At 43.8% G+C, this 20,925-nt stretch overlaps 1 protein-coding gene across 1 annotated transcript in view; it reads right to left on the bottom strand.

Annotated features, from left to right (window-relative positions):
- Positions 1–19,934, bottom strand: part of MECP2 (methyl-CpG binding protein 2) — a 60,397-nt gene extending 40,463 nt beyond the window's left edge. Inside the window, exon 1 of the mRNA XM_055437876.2 lies at positions 19,782–19,934. Within this exon, the coding sequence (XP_055293851.1) occupies positions 19,782–19,843 (62 nt within the window). The 5' untranslated portion in view covers positions 19,844–19,934. The remainder of the gene's footprint in view (positions 1–19,781) is intronic.
- Between the last annotated feature and the right edge of the window lie 991 nt (positions 19,935–20,925).

Below are 20,925 nucleotides of genomic sequence, written 5' to 3'. Positions count from 1 at the left end.
ACCCAGCAATATGGAAGAGATATCAATTCTGTCCCTAGAGGACACAGAGAATATTCTCATGTTTTCGAAGATAATTTAGCCATAAAACCAGAACAAAAACATCTAGAAACAAGAAAGAAACAGACGACGGGAGTTCAGAGGTTTAAAAATGCGTTAGTCACAAATACAAAACAACAGAGCGTCACTGTTAAAGACTGAAAAGTACCCAAATGTCCATCCACAGAGAGCTGCTTGACTAAAGCATGGTTCATCCGCACAACAGAGTCTGTGCAGCAGGAACAAAAGGAATGCGGAAGGGAGAGCTCCATACCACTATAAGCAAGGAAGGTATCAACGCTGGTAGGGAGTGATCTCCAGGACAGAGGAAGTGAAAACAAACAGAACAAGAGTCAGAACAGTATATCAAACATGTTTTTTGTATAAGAAGGATAAATAAGAATATATGTACATATTGGTTTATCTTTTTGCAAGAGGAAGGAGTAGAAGGATAAGCAAGAAATAACTTCTGAGCATTATATGGGCTTACCTTCTTCATATTAAATTTTTTTTTGCCTTTTAAAAAATTATATATTTCAGGTATACAGCATTTGACTTCTGTTATACAATACAAGGTGGTCACCACCACAAGTCTAGTTATCATCTGAGGCTTGGCTTTTTTTTTGTCAATTCAAGCCTATTATACTAGATTCAACAGATACCAAATTTCATTTCAATACATGTGATCAGAATAAGTATAACAAAACAGAATTATAAAACCCAACATTTTGTTTACATGTACATAAAGTGTGCATAAAGGCTATTAATATAAAGAGTCATGTAGGAGGAAACGGTAACCCACTCTAGAATTTCTGCCTGGAGAACCCCATGGTGGGCTACAGTCCATAGGGTCGCAAAGAGTCAGACATGACTGAAGCGACTTAGCACACACGTAGAGTCATTATGACAATCGTAACTCTGTTATTCCACAATCATAACTGAAGAAATTTGCTAAAGGAGCAATTCCCCAATTAAATTAGGCTTGACTGTATTCTACAAATAAAGAGAAAAAAGTAAACCACAACACTGAAAACAAAGTTAACTACATCAAATCAGTAACACAACCACACAAAAAAGAATTATTCCAAGTGACTTTTTCCCAACACATTATGAAGAAAAATTTGAAACATACAGAAAAATTGAACAAACTGTACAAAGAACACCCACATATATATCACCCAGATTCTACCATTATTGACATGATTCATTCACACATCAATCCATCTTATTTTTGATGCATTTCAAAGTTCACCAGTACACTCCATCTCCAAACAAGTTAGCATGTATATCATTAACTAGAGGTGAAAACTTGTTTTCATTTTTGTAAAATTTACATCCAGTGAAATGACAAATTTTAAGTGTACCATCTGATGAGTTCTGTCAAGTGTATGCACCTGTATAAGCCAAACCCTATCAAGATAAAAGATGTTACCATGGTCACAGAAAGTTCCCTGGCACCAGTTTCCAGTCAGTCCCACCCCATATCCTCAGCAAAATTTGGTGTTGTCAGTTTTCAGTTTTGGCCCTTCCAGTGGGTGTGTAGTGGTATTTTATTGTGGCTTTAATTTGCATTTCTCTGATGACTAATGTTAGCACTTTTTCACGCGAAAACTGGTCATCACTCAGATGCCTTCCTTTATGAAGTACTTACTAAAATCTTTTCATGTTTCAAAATAGACTGTCTTTTTTATTATTGAGTTGTAAGAGTTCTTTATATATTCTGGATATAAGTCATTTGTCAGATATACAACTTTCCTATTTATAACGTGCCAACTATTTCTCAGTGACTTCTGTCTTTTCATTTTCTTAATCTTACCTTTGGAAAAGAAAAGTTTTAAGTTTTAATGAAGTCCAATGTATCCATTTTCTCCTTTAATAATTACTGCTTTCTGTATGCTGAGAAACCTTTATCTCAAGATTGTGAAGACATTCTCCTGTTTTTTCCTAAAAGCTTTGTATCTAGATCCATAATTAATCTTGAATTAAATTTCATGTATGGCATGTTCAGTTCAGTTGCTAAGTCGTGTACAACTCTTTGCAATCCCATGGACTGCAGCACGCCAGGCTTCCCTGTCCATCAAAAACTCCCAAAGCTTGCTAAAACTCATGTCCATCGAGTCGGTGATGCCATCCAACCATCTCATCCTCTGTCGTCCCCTTCTCCTCCTGCCTTCAATCTTTCCCAGCATCAGGGTGTTTTCCAATGAGTCAGTTATTCGCATCAAGAAGCCAAAGTATTGGAACTTCAGCTACAGCATCAGTCCTTGCAATGAATATTCAGGACTGATTTCCATTAGGATGGTCTGGTTGGATCTCCTTGCAGTCCAAGGGACTCTCAGGAGTCTTCTCCAACACCACAGTTCAAAAGCATCAATTCTTCAGTGCTCAGCTTTCTTTATGGTCCAGCTCTCACAACTATACATGACTGGGATGTGAGAGTCACGATCATTCCCAGAGTCATACTGGGAAAACCATAGCTTTGACTAGATGGACCTTTGTCGGCAAAGTAATATCTCTGCTTTTTAATATGCTGTCTTGGTTGCTCATAGCTTTTCCTTCAAGGTGCAATCATCTTTTAACTTCATGGCTGCAGTCACCATTTGCAGTGATTTTGGAGCCAAAGAAAAGAAAGTCTGTCACTGTTTCCATTGTTTCCCCATCTATTTGCCAAGAAATGATGGGACCAGATGCCATGACCTTCATTTTTTTAATGTTCAGTTTTAAGCCAGCTTTTTCACTCTCCTCTTTCATCAACTTTCATTTTCTTTAGTTCCTCTTCATTTTCTGTCATAAGGGTGGTGTCATCTGCATATCTGAAGTTACTGATGTTTCTCCTGGCAATCTTGATTCCAGTTTGTGCTTCATCCAGCCTGGCATTTCTCATGATGTACTCTGCATATAAGTTAAATAAGCAGGATGACAATATACAGCCTCTTTCCCCAGTTTGGAACCAGTCCATTGTTCCATGTCCAGTTCTAACTGTTGCTTCTTGACCTGCATACAGATTTCTCAGGAGGCAGGTCAGGCGGTCTGATATTCCCAACTCTTTAAGAATTTTCCACAGTCTGTTGTGATCCACACAGTGAAAAGCTTTAGTGAAGTCAATGAAGCAGAAGTACATGTTCTTGAATTCTCTTGCCTTTTCTATGATCCAATGGATGTTCACAATTTGATCTCTGTTTCCTCTGCCTTTTCTAAATCCAGCTTGAACATCTTGAAGTTCTCAGTTCACATACTGTTGAGGCCTAGCTTGGAAAATTTTGAGCATTACTTTGCTAGCATGTGAGATGAGTTCAACTGTGCAGTAGTCTGAACATTCCTTGGCATTGCCTTTCTCTGGGATTGGAATGAAAACTGACCTTTCCCAGCCCCAAGGCCACTGTTGAGTGTTCCAAATTTGCTGGCATATTGAGTGTAGCACTTTCACAACATCATCTTTTAGGATTTGAAATACCTCAGCTGGAATTCCATCACCTCCACCAGCTTAGTTCTTATTGATGCTTCCTAAGGCCCACTTGACTTCAGACTCCAGGATGTCTGGCTCCAGGTGAGTGACCACACCATCGTGGTTATCTGGGTCATGAATATCTTTTTTGTGTAGTTCTTCTGTGTATTCTTGCCACCTCTTCTTAATATCTTCTGCTTCTGTTCAGTCCATACTGTTTCTTTTATTCTGTCTTTTATTGTGCCCATCTTTGCATGAAATGTTCCCTTGGTAGCTCTAATTTTCTTGAAGAGATCTTCAGTCTTCCCTGTGGTGAGCAGCAGTTGAAATCTCTATTCATTCCTTCTGCCTTATCTGGAATTTAGTAGAGTTCGTATGAAGAATTTGCCTACCTTCCCCACTGCCTGTGGCTAATCTGCTTTCCAGAATTTCTGCCTTCATTCCTCTTATTCCTTAACCCTCATGTCTACGTCTCTATCAAAGTCTGTTTCCCTGCAGCAGCACTGAGGAGGGCTGCCTGTGGGTAAATAGCTGTTTTTCATCTAATCGCAGTTTCCTTCTTCCAAGTATCGACTTCCCTCTAGCTTCTGCCTATTTTCATTCTCTTTCTAGTGCCTTAAAACAACTGGTTTTTTATTTTTGTCTTGAGTTGTCAGCTGTTATCTGCAAGGAGGTGGGAGGTAGTCTAAAATGAGCTACCTCACTACTACTAGAAGCAGATCCTCCAGGTGGTTTTTGAACACAATAATCTTGATTTTACGTCCCTGGTGAGATATATCCTAAGGAGAAGAAGTCTGAAACTTCATAATTATTATTTTCATAGTACTAATGATATTATAATTTGATAATTATTTTATGTAATTACAAAATAAAGTAACCTTTAATGTTAATTAGGAATGAACTTTTTCTGTGTAAGAAAAAGATATATAAGGGTAAAATAAAGTTGAAGACAAACCCGCTAATGTTAATTTAATGACAAACCCTCTAATGTTAATTTCCATTGTAGATATTGTTATGTATTTGTGAGGTAAGAAAGCGTTTCAGTATGTTTTCTAGCTTTGTCCACTGAAAGATCATAGATACAATGGCACCCCAGTAAGAGTGTGCACATCTAACACCGAAATCTTGGATTCTAAATACCATTTCCCACTAAAAGGGTCCAGAACTCTTGGAACCAGTTCTGGGTTAGGAAAAGCACACATTGGGATGGAATGTCTTATCCCAGAAAGCAAAGAATCACTCAAAGACTAATTAATAAGGGTATGCCAAGATGACACAGGTGCCAGCATAAAGGGAATCTCATTGGCCACATTCGGAATAATTTGATCAAGAAAGAATAGTGACTTTGGCTGCATAGTAAAACATTTAATAAGTAAAATTCCATGAGTCTATACTGACATGAAAGAGAACAGAAAATACAACAATAAGTATTTTGCCACTATTTCAGGCGATCATTACACCAGTTCCTTACTCTGGAATTTAGCAAACATTTAGCATTTACACTGATCTAGGGTTATTATATCCCCTTCCATAGAGGGGAAGTGTTTTATGGACTAAAGGTGATGGAACAGGAACCACTGTTGTGAATAAGAATGCTAACAAGGGGGGTGATGTAAGCTGTCTTCTTTCATAACTCCCCAACATTGTCAAATCAAGAAAAATGCATAAACATACAATTTAGTTTCGACAGTAACCAAAGAAACTCAAAGAAGACACCATGAATAGCTGGCATTGCATCTCTGGGTCATGGAACAGGAAAGGAGAGGGCTAGACTGTTGTTTTCACCATAACCTCGACGTTATGCTGTTATCAAGTGGCCATAGTATTTCAATTATAAAATCAAAATCCAAACAACCTAACCCTTCGATAGCTTCCTACTATTATGACACTAACATCAAATATCCTGCACCCACCTTGTCAGCCTCTCAGCCTGCATCTCAGCCCCCAACCCCTGCTCTGCCGCAGCATGCCTAAGTATCTCAGTTGATGAATCTCTAGTCAGACTCGGGGCTTTCACAGGTACTCTTCTCCACCTGTAAAGCCCTCCTCCACTCTGGGCTTTGCCTCCTTGGTCCCTCACTTCAGCACTGCCTCCTTAGGGCGGGCCTCCATATCCCTCCCAAGCCTGGGTTATTCCTCCACTACACATGATCACAGTGAACCCTCTTCCAACTCCTCCTTTAGAACACTGAACCCACTGTAATTACATAATCACTCGGGAATTATTTAAAGTCTGTCTCTCCAGTCACACTTGAGCTCCATGCAAAATAGATGCCACTCTGTGTTGGTCACCCTACAGCCTACCTACCACACTGCCCCAGGTACCGTAGACACCTAACTCCATCGTGGGATGAATGGCTGGATGACAGCCTGATGAACTGCAGACCCTTCAACACAGAGCAGCAAGGGACCCAGTACTTGTATGTGGAAAAATTTAATCACTTAGAAGTAAGCATCACTGTAAAAAAAAAACAATAGGCCTATGAAGGATGTAGCTGTTTCCAAGTGTGGGTGAGAAAGCTGTTCAATATGTGACCTGAAGTCTTGTGGTGGAGACTGAGGTTTTAGTGCAGGTGGTGAGAAGTGGTCGGTTCTGGGGCACATTTTGAATGTGGAGGCCCACAGTACTTGCTGGTGGATTAGAGGAAGGGGAGAACCTAGGGCATCTCCTAGAATTTCAGACTGGTAACTGGGTGGATGCTGATGATATTCAATGAAACAGAAACTAGGAAGAGAAGCAGATCCATTGTTGTTGGTGTTCAGTCACTCAGTCAAGTCCGAAGCAGAACTGAAGGAGGGGAAAAAAGCAAGAGTTCTGTTTGGGACTTGTTAAGTTTGAGACAACTAGAAGCAACTCCAGGGGAAAGACTGAAGAGGCCATCCAATGCGAGGCTCAAGAGGTTAGAGATGCCAAAAACCATCACAATATTTTTCCTCCAATTAAAATAAAGCAATTAAGAAAAGAAAAGCAAAAAAAAGAGGCTAGAGATGCAAGCTAGAGACACAGGCATAGAGCAGAATGGTCAGCACACAGCCACACACAGAAATGAAAGCACAGAAATAATGGAAACAGCCCTAATTAAATCAAAGTAGAGCCATCAGTAAAATGTCAGGTGATCATTAAAAATGATGGCATAAAAACATTATCTATGTGTAGATGGCAGTTTTATGGACAATCCTTCCATTTCCTCTTCCCATATTTTCTAAAAAACATTTTTTCCCACAAAACAGTTATTACTTTATAATTAGAAAACACAAGTTATTTACATTTTAGAGAAAAGTGATGATACGTATTTTTACTGACATGGAAAGATATCTACAGCATTATCAGTGTGGAAAGAAGGCAAGTTACAACAGTACATACTATATGATCCCATTCATCCCAATCAACATGTAGGAATTTCTCTGGTGGTCCAGTGGCTAAGACTCCATGCTCCCAAAGCAAGGGGCCCGAGTTCGATCCTTGGTCAGGACACTAGATCCTGCATGCTACTACAAGGACTGACCATCCCATGTGCTGCAAATGAAACCCAGTGCAGCCAAAAAACAAATAAATATTCAATAAGTAAAACATAGACACATATATACAGGTGTGTAAAGAAGACTCTAGAAGGATATTTCAAATGCCAATAGCAAAGGCAACCTTTAGGTTATTATTTGCCAGTTGTAGTTGCAGTACACTTTGCACAGGATCTGGAAAATATTAATGTGTTCATAAAAAATATTTGATATAGTAATTTAAACTCATTTTTCATGTCATTCTGTCTCTCTTTATCGCACCTGTGTTTTAGTGCTTTCCTGACCTCTTTCCCCGGCACAGCAACCACTCAAATGTTGGCTGTTCTTATATCTGGAGTTGCATGGCATAGTGGACTTTGGCCCTCTGAACCATTCCTCAGAAGGACGTTTTCAAATGCATAAAATAAAATACGTAGAAATTGATTAACAACTTACTTCAAGAATTGGTATTAAGAGTAATATGTGCCTCTTTAGTAAACCACTCAACAGCCAGATCTGGAGGTGAGTCTGACAACTAAGTTTGAGTTGTGATGAACACAAGCAATATTTCAAAATCTCTGTAACTGCATGGAATACAATATGAAAGCATTTTGATCTCTATTGGTGACAAAAGCACAGGTACTCCTAACACTACCATGGTCTGCTGCCTATTATCTGTTCTTAAATTTTTAGTGAGAGATTAGTAAAAATAAAGGCCAAGTGTTTCTCCCATCCAAGGTTACAGAACCCCTGACTTCTCAAACTTGAGCCAGAACCCTCAGTCTAGAAAGATACACACCAAACCGTAACAGCAGTTTTCTCTGCATGCTGGAATTTCCAGAGTAATTTCCACATGCATTTTCTGAATTTCCTAGAATGATGCTTTACTTATGTAATTAAAAATAAAGAGCATAATGAACACTATTTTGTCTGGCTGTTCATTTCCTTCTGGCTTAAACAATCTGAAGAGTGGTTAAGAAATTTTACACAGTTGCTCACAGGCTATATCAACAGTTTCTTACAGGGTCATACCACTGAAAAAAAAAGACTTTCAATTTTGCCTAGCTACTTATTACAGTGACTCAAATCATTCCTGTGTTCTTACAAGCCTAGAAAAAAAAAACCACTAGAATTATTTATTCTGGAGTTAAAAGGAACAAAAAGACAAACTGTCACAACTGCAGACATTTGTCTCTTTTTTTTTTGCCAAGTGTAATTCCAAAAACAGCTGAAAATATTAGAGCAAATTAGTACTTAATATGGACTAATACCTTCTGCTGTTTACAAAAACAGAAAACCTAGAAACATGGAAATTTGTATTTTAAAAACAAATTACTAAAAATGTATACACAGATTTAAAATACTTTTCAAAGAAATGTCAAAACTTAAGTACCAGTAGAAACCCCAGAAAAACCCAGGTGCTTACATTTTTCAAAAATAATCTACATGGAGACAGTCAGCTCATGCTGAAAAGCTCTCAAGTTGGTGTCTTAGCAGCAAAACGTGAAAAGGAGATGGGAATGAGGGAAAATGTGCCTATCTCAGAAGCCTGCTTTGATTTCTTTCAAAACTAAAAATAAAACCTTCGGACTGCTCTATTAATAAGTCTAGAAAATGGATGCCTTTTTTTTGTGGAAAGTTTTCACAAACACCGAAATAAAAATATCTTCTCAGTTAATAGAGCTGAAGGATGTAAACATAAACCAGATGTCAATCCTTGTTTCTCGACAATTCCATTCTCCCTCAGGGCTCTGGTGGGACTTCGGTTGTAAAGATGTTTCCACAGCACAAGGAGACAAGTTAAATGAATGAAGGGCTGCACACAGCAACACGGCCCAGGCTCAAAGGCCAAGGAACGCGTAAAAAGCCCTGCGGTAGGGCACCGTCCTGGGAATTCGCAAAGTACTCTCGAAGGTTATAAAGTGGCCCGTGGAACAACAGCACAGAGGCTGGCTGGGGAGTAAGCCCATCGCCTTTGGGGGATGGGCAACCTCTCAGTCTCCAGGATCAGGGAGGAAAGGAAGGTTCAAGGAAGAGACGTGGAACAGGAGCCCCTGGGGTCTGATGGTCAGATGGCCTCCAGAGCCCAGGGGTTGGGGGGACAGGCCTGGTGGCCGGAGTGCCTGCCACCACCTCCTGGAGCTCGGGAACCTCTGAATGAGGCTACTGGAAGGAAGACCGAGCCTATTTGGCACAGCCGGGGCAGCTGGGTCTGCTCTGCCACCAGCATCCCTGCCAGCGCAACTGCTCTGAGACCCTGCCGCCCCATCCTCCCACCCTGAACTCTCCGAGTTCTCTCCCGTCCGAGCCTCAGGACGCGCGGCCCTCTCCTCTGCATGTGCCTCCTCCTGGACTCTAATGGTGCCTTATCATTCAGGTCCTGGGGGGGGGTCACTTTTCAAAGAACTCTCTTCCCTGACGCTACCCGGGAGTCCAGGTGGGATCTGTCTATTGTTTCCATGCACTCTAAGTGGCCACTGTCACCTTTAGCCCCTTGTAAAATAAAGGCATATTGGCCTGTTGTCTTTTAGACCAGAAAATCACTGAGTGTATGAACAATCCCTAGCATCTAGGGCAGGAACTGACAAATAATAGATGTTCAATTAGTCCAGGGTAAGTGAAAAAAGGACTGCAACAGAAAGAGTACCACAGTCAACGAGAAACAAGGCGACAGCAATATGGTCCTGAATACTTTCAGGGTATACCTTATGATGTCACAACACAAACGAAGAGAGAACGTTCAGCAGCTGTGGGCGCTCTTCAACCCTGAGTCTCAAGGAGCCACTGCAAGTTAGAACGGTACCAAAATAAAAACACTCCATTTTCATCAAGATCCACAAATGAGAAAAGGCTGACTGATGTTCTCCTTGCCAAATAAAGCGTCCCGTCTCAGCTCCTCTGTTCACACTAGGTCGTGAAATGGAAGCTTCTGAAGTTTTGCTTTCTCATGCTAACTGCTGACAATGATTTCTTCCTACCCGAATAAACAGCTCTCTAATCGCTACAAATTTGTGCTTATCTACTCAAATGTAAAACCACGCAATTGGAAGGCCATCCTTGATTTAGCAATATCTATCAAAGTTTAAAATGCATATATCCTTTGACCCAGCAAGTTCCAGCTCTACGAATTTCTCCTACAGATAAACTTGGATGTGAAAAATGGTATTATATAAAAAATTATTCACTACAACATTAATGAAATAAAAAAAACACTGGAAACATAAATATCCATCAAGAGAAAATCAGTTAAGAAATTATGGTGTATCCATAATGGACTACTACCCCAACCCTTAAAATGAGTGACATGTCTCTACGGAAATTGATACCACACTAGCATCAAAATATATTAACTAAAAAGAGCAAACTGTGCAAATGTGCACAGTGTTTTACTATTTGGTAAAAAACCACACGCATAAAATATATACATAAACACATATATAAAAATATATAATAATATGAGGTATCTAGAATAGTCCATTTCATAGGAGACAAAGTACATGAGCAATTGCCAGGGGCTGGTGTGGGGAAGAGTGGGGAGTTCTCATTTAATGGGTATCATTTGTTTTGCAAGATAAAAGGGCTCTGGAGATACATGGTGGTGATGGCTGCACAGCAAAGAGAATGTACTCAATGTCACTAAACTGCACACTGAATAGTTAAAACAGAAAATTTTGTTATGAACATTTCACAGTTTCAAAATTACACACGCATATTCACAGATTAATAAGAAACTGATTATGATGGTTGCCTTCAGGGAGAAATGGATGTCTGGGGACAGGGTGGCAAGGAGATCTTATACCATGTAACCTTTTATACCACCTTTTTAATGCTGTACTGTTATATACATATTTAAAATAATCATTAAAAAACTTCAGCCTTACACAAGAAGCCTTTTCCTTAATCACGTCACTTATGTCATTTCTTTAAGTCAAAAAGAAATTAGGATTCCACTTCAGTTTTAAGGGTACTTATTAGATTTAAATGATGCCAGCCGCAAAAAATTACACTTGTTCCCCAAAGATCTCGTTCACCAAAACCCTGTCTTTATTTTTATCAGCTATTACAGAGAGCTTCAAAATCATCATAGAAGAAAATTACCATTTTTATCAGTGCGCAACTTTTATTCCATCACGACCAAGGCAGTTGAATATAAAACTATCTTAACAGCAAAAAGTCCTCATCATAAATCAAGACACAAATCGGCCTGCAATCATCTAAGTCAGAAAACAAACTGTGCTTATGTTGCAGTCTACCCTGTGTTGCAGCTCAGACTTCCGTGTCAGGATTTAAAACACACACGTGCACATATACACCCTCTGGAGTCCTCCTAGTTTATCTAAAACCTACTTTTCTGAAGATCCGCTATTTTCTTGAGTCTTCCAGAATGGGCACTGGAGTCATGCAGCTGGCAGAACTCTGTCGCATTCCCCAGCACCCCATGGCCAGTGAAGAAGGCAGCACCAGTGAAGAAGTGCAGGGCCCAGTACCACCCCTGGCTCAAAGCAGGAGCGAAAATATTTGTTGGATGAATACATAAACCATTATCTGCAGATGGGCTTGCCCTCAAGAGCCTCACAAAGAAAAAACTTAAGAAAGAAAGAAGTAAAAGATGCTCTGTTCACTTGAAGTTGGCATACGATAAAGGTGAAGATCAGATGGTTCAACAAATGGCTATGACATACTGGCTAGCTGGACTCAAGACCTCATCCCATCCCAAAGTTAAATACAAAAACAAGTATTCCAAATACCATACAAAAAACATAAGACAACTTACCTATATGAATCTTTTGCATGTATCAAATATGTATGTATGAATATAGCACATCATCAAGTTTTTTAGGAAGAAAGAAAATCTAGATGAGTATCATCATGTCACGTAACAAAGAAAAATCTCTGCATGATGACAGAGAATTAATATCCTTAATATACTAAGAGTCCTTATAAACTGACTTAAAAAGAAATACCCTGATGGAAGAATAAACACAGGACAAGAACAGGCAATTCACAAAAATCAAATACAAATGGCCAGTGACCACTGACGCTCAGCCCTAATAATAACCCAAGAAACACACATTTAAAAAGGACATCCAATTCTGGGAGGGTATGGGAAATATGGGAAGTGGCACTTGCTAAGATTGTCATGGGAAATGGGATAGACATTTTGGAAGGCGACGTAATTACCCACCGGCAACTTCAAGTCCAGGCAGCCATTCTTCAATAGGACTGGCACCTGAGGACATTCAATCTAATAGCATCTTTAATAGTGAACCATCAAGAAAACCAAAAGGGGAACACTGCATGACGGCAAATTGGCACCAAACCAGGCTTCTATTTAACAGAAATGAGGCAGAGAAACGTACCACATGGATAGATGTAGAATACATACCATGCGATCCTTATTTTGTCAAAAATACAAATGGAACATATTTGAAGAGCCTGAGAAGAATCAGAAGGATCTACATTACGCTATTAACGGCAGTTACTTTGGGTAGTGGGTGCGAAGAGTACTGGGAGCATTTGCTTTTTTACTGATATACTTTAAAATAGTTTGACTTTTCTTAAAAAAAAAAAAAAGCCTGTATTATTTTTTATAATTTCTTAAAAAGGAAAAGAAAAGTAGTAAAAGATCAAGTACTTATCTATTAAAGACAGGTTCTGTCCTTTGGGAATTCCCTTCGAAGCTCCCTGAGAGCTCAAGTTGGTAAAGAATCTGCCTGCAATGCAGGAGACCCTGGTTCAATTCCTGGGGTGGGAAGATCCGCAGAAGGGATAGGCTACCCATTCCAGTATTCTGGCCTGGAGAATTCCATGGACTGTATGCTCCATGGGGTCACAAAGAGTTGGACACGACTGAGCGCCTTTCACACTCAAACTCACTTCAAAGTCCCTTGAAGCTCATATGGCTGTGTCTCTCCCATTCATAAGTGATGAGATATTTTTAAAAACATCTCTTCCTTTCTACATTGTTTAGAAGAAACTGTACAGACTTGCCACTGTCTGTTTTATGAAATCCATTTGCAATCGGAGAAAAAGACTATTAAAAACATCAATCACCCCTTCAGGCCTAATATCTATCAGAAGAAACCCATTCACTGCCTATATTACATTTCGTCCACACAGTTTCTGAGACAATACACAAAGCGGCAGCCACACGACTCCCACCAGCATAAGTATGTGGCGTACAAAGAACGTCCTGTCAGCAGGGCCCGGAGCACACCCCGCAGTGGTAAATGGGAATGACAATTTAAGTCATAGGATCAGAAGCAGAACCAAATTTGCGACTTGGAGGCAGCGTGATGCTCTTCACTTCCATCTACACCTTTTCTGCTGCTCCACCCAAACTCTCTGCTCCTCACCCAGCCCCAAAATGGGCCAAGACGGATGTCCACACAGCTTCAGACTGAAGCATCAGAAGCCGTTAGAGAGATACAACTAAGTGCACAACTTGAGGGGGTCAGCTGGAATCCCGAGGACCGCATGTGTGTAAAGTCACGTGTTTTACTTCGGAGAAGAAATGGAGAAATCAAATTAAAGCGTTCAGTCTTACCATACGGGATGTTTGCAATCCGGATGTCAAAACATCAAATGTGGATGTGACCTCCAAAAAAGCTTAAGATATTGAGCCTGTCAGTTTAGAAATGAAGGAACCGTTCAATCTGACCAAATTCAAAGGCCAGGCGGTGGTGCCCAAGCACCCGACACGTGGGTGACAGGACCCCTGCACGGCAGACTCAGTGGGCCTATCTTCCCAGCTTCTCAAAAGGCCTTCCTCCTGCTCTAAAGTCTCAAGAGCCCAAAGGCCTCAGGGTGCTCTCTGCGGCCCCTGTGGGAAGTGTGCGGCGTGCACACGCTTGATTCCCTAGTGGCTCAGACGGTAAAGCGTCTGCCCACAATGCGGGAGACCTGGGTTCGATCCCTGGGCCAGAAAGATCCCCTGGAGAAGGCCATGGCCACCCACTCCAGTCCTCTTGCCTAGAAAATTCCATGGATGGAGGAGCCTGGTGAGCTACAGTCCATGGGGTCACAAAGAGTCGGACATGACTGATTGACTTCACTTTCTTTTCTTTCTTTCTGTCTGGCCACAGCTTGCAGAAGGTTGTCCTTCTAGGGGACCACGCGCCGGTTCCCATGTCTGCAAATGCATCACCGCCACTTGCTAATGTTGACCAGGAAGTCATTTACCCAAGACCAGAGCAAACAGAGCACCACGCTGAAGGCTGCTAGGTGAGAGCCGGAGCAGCCAGTGAAGAGCTCCCAGTGCTCTCCGCTCAGCTGACCTGCTTGAAGGTGAACTGAAGGGGCAGGTCACCAGTTCCAGCTCTAATCTGACACCCGCCCCCGGATCATACCATGGCTACCAAGGAGCCTTAACCCAACTGACCTTTCAGGGCTCAGGGAAGTGACTTTTTTTTATTATATGGCACAGTTTGGCACCGTTATGTTTTTAGTCTTTGGGGTACTTTGATAACGGTTCAAGAGTAGTAGATCTTGTTTGATTCCTTTTTTTTTTTTAAAAACAGATGGCCAAACCAGGACATATACTAAAAAAAAAAAAAGGAAGGTTACTTACCTGAGCCCTAACATTCCAGCTACCATGGAATCTTGTTGGAGCTGGTCTACAGAAGCAAGATGTATTCTGGGGAGTCACATGTCACATCAAAGCAGGAACTGGTGAGTCTGTATTTTTATGGAGCCTAAAACAAAGAAAATCGTAAGTTGAAAGCCCCCATTGTGCTGCACGACCTTTTTCCCAGGGCTATTTGGGACATTTTGAAGATAAACATACAGACAAAGTTATTATCTATTTCCCAGCTTACCAAGGTAGAAACAAAGGATACACTGAAATTTACTGCCAGATAACACACAGTGCTAAAGGAAAGATTCATGAGTGTTAGAACTGACAGTATCACAGGTCTTGTCACTTCTGAGGGACATTTTGACACTAAAATGTACAGTTAGGAAGAGATCTCCAGTAAGTATTTCGTGCAACTCGTCATACAGAAATACCCAGAGACAGAAGATATGTTCCAGAGAACACGCAACATCAAAATGTCATCCCAAGAACACATGAAATGCAGAGGCAAAGTATCCTGTCATTTGCAAGCAGCTGAAGTTGCAACAAGCTGCTGTGACATCACGTAAAGAGGTTTTAGCCAGGAAAGGAAAAAAACAGGCAGAACCAACAGAAACCAAGTACCCTGGGAGATCCTAAGCCATCCTCAGACATACACAAGACTGTTTTTGAGCACTCACTTTTAGGCCTCTCAGATCAGTAAAATGTTCAACAAACAGTTAACAGTGTGATACTTTCTCTTTTGCCTTTGAACACATGTTCAAAGAAGGTCTTCTGCCACTATACTTTTCATCAAGACAACCATCACTTCCTTGTTAAAACCTCAACTGCCCCATATTAGCTAATTTCTGATACCTTGCTGGCCCAAGAGTTGCACTTTTATCTTTAGACTAAAAAAAAGCCTAGCATGTACAACTTTAAAAGACTGTTCACAGAATTACTCATGTAATCAAACTCAGAAGTGCAACACCAACCAAGCCTTTTACTGCTGGTCTGGAACTACCAGGATGGTATCTGGAATTATCTATTGAGGTGCAGTGAGGCCTCAGAATTCCCTTAAACAGTCGAGTCATAGAACACTCTAAAATCCCAGAAGTCAAAGTCACAGTATTACTCAGTTGTGCTGGGCTTAGATGCTCTGTCATGTCCGACTCTTTGCAACCCCATGGACTGTAGCCTCCTGGGCTCTTCTGTCCATGGAGATTCTCCAGTAAAGAACACTGGAGTGGGTTGCCACGCCCTCCTCAAGGGAATCTTCCTAACACAGGGATCGAACCCAGGTGTCCCACATTGTGGGCTGATTCTTTACCATCTGAGCCACCAGGGAAGCCCGTGAATACTGGAGTGGGTAGCCTATCCCTTCTCCAGGCGATCTTCCTGACCCAGGGATCGAACCAGGGTCTCCCACATTGCAGGTGGATTCTTTACCAGCTGAGCTATTACTCATTTAGCTATGTAATAAAAATCAAACTGGCATCCTGGCTGGGAGGCCCTAGAAGAGCCACAACTTCTCACAGTTGCTTTTTTCTTTTTGGTAAATTGCATTTTTATTTGTAAACTGAGGGACCTAGACTAAGGTTCCTTTGAGCTCTGAAAGTTTAAGATCTCTGATAACTCAAGATTTCGTGGAGAAAAAGAAAAAAAAAAAGAGCCAGCAAATGAGAGCACTTAGGTAAAGACCCAATAAAGCAGTGAATTGCAGGTCTATATATATGTATATAAAGTGCCCCCAGCTCTTATGCATGGAAGTCTTTCTAAGGCTTGATCCCAAGAGTCCAGACTTCTGCAGTATAACAAAACAGCTATGCTCAAGACATTCATACACCAGCAGAACCAACATAAGTGTGCCTTGAAGAAGTGAAAAAGACCAAGGCTTTACTCTGTAACAGAATGGTCACAACTCCCCTTAAATATGGGAGTGGCCATGCCCTGCCAGCCCCCGAATTCCCATTCTCACTCAGTTCCCCCCCCCCACACCATACCTACAAGCAAAGGAGTAGAACCAAGTATTTCAGCAATGGCGTACAAAGCAAGCTTTCGATAGGAAGGGGCTCTGTGCCAAAGAAAAGCAGAAGAGACCAGGTAAATGCAGAAGAGCACAACTTTTGTGTCAGTGAGCCCAAGGAAAAGAGACTTATTTGCATCCATCCTACCCAAATTGAGGTAAAGGCACAGTGGTGACAATGACAGTTTGACTGGAAGGCACTGGTACAGAAGCACTGAGAACAAGGTCCTCCCAGTGGAGCAGTAATAATGCTCTACCCAAGAAAAAAAGGTCGTGTTGTCCAGTCACATGAGTCTGGTCTGCGTGCGTATCACCAGCAAAGGGTGGGGAAAACAAACAGGTGTCTGCCACGCTCCCTGGAACCACCAGTCTGGGACTATGCTTTACCCCCTCTGTGTGTGAGACACTAGTTACTGCAAAAGTCTAACCCTTTCTATAATATTCTTCTCACAGATAACTCAGGCAGGCTGGCCACAAACTGCTCTTAACCAGTTAAAAGATTTTCACTGATAGTCACCTTTACAAAAGATCACGGGTTCCAGGAGACATCATTTATCATGTAAATAATCCCGGGCAGGTGTATTAACAGTGGAAACCGCCCTCCAGGAAGGAACTAACACTTTTCTATTGGCTCTTCTTTATTCTAGGTTTGAGGAAGCGAGGTTCTCATTCCATCTCCACATAGGGGAAGGGGTATTCAGGAGGGGGACATCATCATATTGGACTCCTCTAGCCAATTCTTCTGTCAAATTCCACAGCGTGCTCCCCCATCCCACTAGATTCAGCCACAAAGAGGCAGGGCCAGCCGGGAAACAAGGGCTGTGGCTGGAAATTGCAAATAAAATGCAAAACTGTACCCAAACCCTCCTGCAACATAAGCAGCGCAAAAGTTGGAGTATGGTTGGACTGCATCGTGCTCTGTCAGGTGAAACAAAGACCTGGGATTCTAGCTTGCAAGCATTCCAGGCAAATTTGTAACAACAAAAAAAGAGCATGGTATGTACTGGCAAGAAAGTCATAGAGGGTTTCCTCAAGCTGTTAGAACACCATGACTTCAGATGCCACCAGGAACTTTGCAGACAAAGTATATCCTGGAGGCTGTGCAGGTTAAAGGGATAGGGATATGATGGAACGGCTCACTGGAGGGGCACCCAAGGCGGCTAATGCACTGCCAATGATGGGAAACAAAATAGAGCCCTTGCCGGTCACATCTGAGGCTCAGATGTATAAATCTTGGAATCTTCGTTAAGTGAGGCTTGTGTATCTGTCAGTGCAGACAGGAATGCACCTCAGTGATCAGCCCCCTCGCTGACATGCCACGAATGGGTGTTCTGTGGCAACTTATTCAATCAACTCTACACCTCTGAGACTGACTGTGCCCTTTAAGGTTCTGATACGTCCAGGTAAAAAATGAGAGCAAAATTTTCCTAGGTTCCAGGACTAGGACTTAGAAGTCCTTCAAAGCCCATAAATAAATCTATTTCCCTAAATCCCTAGTGGAAATTCCCAAAAGACCTAAAACTAAAAACCAGATTAAAAAAAATAAAGATTCAGCATATTTCAAAGGACCCAAGAGGTTAACGGCATTCTGAGTTGAAATCGTTCAGATGCAGATGAAAATTCTGACGGTGGAACCCAACTTCTCCTGGATAGCAACTGCCTGTTAATAATGATTTTTGCTACCAAGGCCCAAATATGCTTATTTTCGTAATGTAACAAAATGCCTAAAACTTGTCAGGGTCCTCAACTCTTAAGCCACTCAGCCTCACAGGCCAATAGGTTCGTTTCCGTGATCACCAACCACCAACAGAATTCTATGCTACCATCTCACAATTTGGGGCACTGATCGGCACAACAGAGACACAACTCTGAATGGCTCTGCAGACTGTTCCTGGAAAAACGAGAAGCACACATCTGCCTGACCATGAGTCAGGAATATCAATTTTGTGGTGGGGCCCATTTCGGCTGTGACCAATGCACACCAAACACACTCACAGTAGAAGCCACGGCCACAGAGGTGTATTCCACAGCCAGTTTTCCCCCCTTGGAATCCACACTCAGCAAGGCCATGAACGATCTCCTCTGTGAAAGCAATCTTTTAAACTCTTCACCGTGACCTTAAGTCTTCAGTGGAAAACCACAAAAAACATTGCCACACCACTGATCAGTCACCTGAGTTTCAGTGTGGGTGACTCAGAAGCAAACCAGAAAGAAAATAAACTTTCAGGGACCAAGTGATGGGCACCCCGGCGATGCGGTGAACTTGCCCCATCTGGTACTGGTGATCTTGAGCCGGGCGCGCTCCGGGACTATGGAAGCCCGTCACAGACTGAGTCCCACTCCACTTATGTAACTGGAAGATCGCCGGCGAAGGGGGGCGGGCGGGGTGGAAGGATGAGAGGGCGGTCGTATTCTGAGGCCACGGCCCCCCCCCAACGCCCTGGGGGCGCGCTCCCATCGAAGCGCTTCGGGTGCTGCCGGACACCCCGTCTCCTCCCCACGGCTCCTGATGGCAACTATCACCGCCTCTTTCTGATGAGCTCTGGGGCCAAGAACACAATGTCTAGTGCCTTTTGTGGGTGGACAATAATTCCCACCTACTTGTTCCTGCTAGATGCGAAAGAAACTCGCTCGCGGCGGGGGCGAGGGGGCAGAAAGTCATGGAATGGGCGAGAAGGAGGGGGAGGCAAAGCCTGGAGATGGGGGCGACAGCCCAGGAGCCCTTGTGGCGCACTCTCCCGACGGGAGGCGAACTGCGCACGCGCGCCAGTGGGGGGGCCGAGTAACGGGAGAGGGGGCGCGCGAGGGAGGGAGATGGGAAAGCGCGAGCCAGGGAGAGGCCGGGGGCGCGGGCGCGCGACGGCGCCGCGGGCCCGAAGCCCCGCGAAGGGCACGACGCGCGCGCAGCCCCGACAGGCGAAGCCCCGGCAACAGGGGCGCCCGCGGGGCCGGGGGCCGGGATGCGCGCCGAAGGCGGGAGGGCAGGGGGAAGCAGGCAAAGGCAGCCTGAGGAGGCCGCGCCGAAGACGGTCACCCTCAAGTGCGGGTAACGGGCCGCGGGAGGGGGGGGTGCCGTCACCAGCGGGAGGGGGAGGGTAGAGAGGAGGGACGCCATCCGCCAGCCGTGTCGCCCGACCCCGCGGGCCCCTCCCGCGCCACGTCCCGCCCCTACCCCCCGCCCCCCAGCAAGGGTCCCCGCCCGCGGCCGCGGCGGTCCCACTCACAGTCTCTCCTCCTCGCCTCCTCCTCCTCCTCCGCTCGGCGCGGCAGCGGCGGCGGCGGCCATTTTCCGGACGGCTTTTACCACAGCCCTCTCTCCGAGAGGAGGGAGCGCGCGCGCCGCCGACGCCGAGACCCCGCACGGACGACGTCGCGCCCCGCCCTCCCGGCCGGCTTGCGCGCAGCTGCACCTGCGCGCCTGCGCCCCGCCCCAGGTGCCTGAGCGAGCCGGCGCGCCATTGGATGCGGCAGCCGGGGTGGGGCGGAGCCTCGGTGGCGACGCCCCCAATTGGCGGGACTCGGTGTCCGTTCCGGCGAGGGAGAAGGGGGCGGACGCCCCGTCTAGCTGCCGATTGGCTGCCAACGGCCGTCATTTGGGGAAAAGAGGCGGCTTGGGCGCCGAGGGGATGGTTTAGTGGGCGGAATTTGAATATTAAGGATTAATAGGCCTTTGCGGATGCTGGGGCAAGGGAAGGCCTAGGTTCCAGACGCCTGTTTACGTGACCATCCCGGGCCCTTGACCTGCTGTCCGCAAACACACAAAGTACATTGCTATAAGCCTCCCGCAACAGCCGCATTTTCTCAGTATCACCACCTTCAGTACAAGCAGCAAAGTTGCCTGACATTGTTCCAGACAAGGGACCTTGGTTGACAAGGCCTACCTAAGGCATTCTTTCATTTGAGCCTACCGTGTGCCACACTCTCAGAGGGGCAGGGAATAAACTGAACAACGAATTGTAGCCTTCACCTTGTTGCAACTCTGGTGGGGCAAGAGGGTGCATGCCAAGGCTTGCACGAAACCTGTCATGGTTGGATGAGATGGTTTTGGGTGAGTGGGCAGAGGGGGCAGTGGGAACAGAAATCAATGCTCGGCCCGGAAGAGGTGATTTAGGACTTAAGATCCCATAACGCTGGTACAGAAAAATATTTGAGTATGAAAAATGTTTTAGCTAATGGGGGCTTCCCTTGTGGCTCAGTTGGTTAATATCCACCTGCAATGCGGGAGACCTAGGTTCCATCCTGGGGTTGAAAAGATCCCCTGAAGAAGGGAAAGAATACTCCACTCCAAGTATTCTGGCCTGGATGGGGTCGCAAAGAGTCAGACACGACTGAGCAACTTTCACTTCACTTCACTTTAGCTAATGGAGT

This window comes from Moschus berezovskii, chromosome X (assembly GCF_049115385.1).
Source record: "Moschus berezovskii isolate FMDL1 chromosome X, NW_MosBer_1.0, whole genome shotgun sequence".
Classification (NCBI taxonomy): domain Eukaryota; kingdom Metazoa; phylum Chordata; class Mammalia; order Artiodactyla; family Moschidae; genus Moschus; species Moschus berezovskii.
This window is presented reverse-complemented; position numbering and strand designations above follow the sequence as displayed.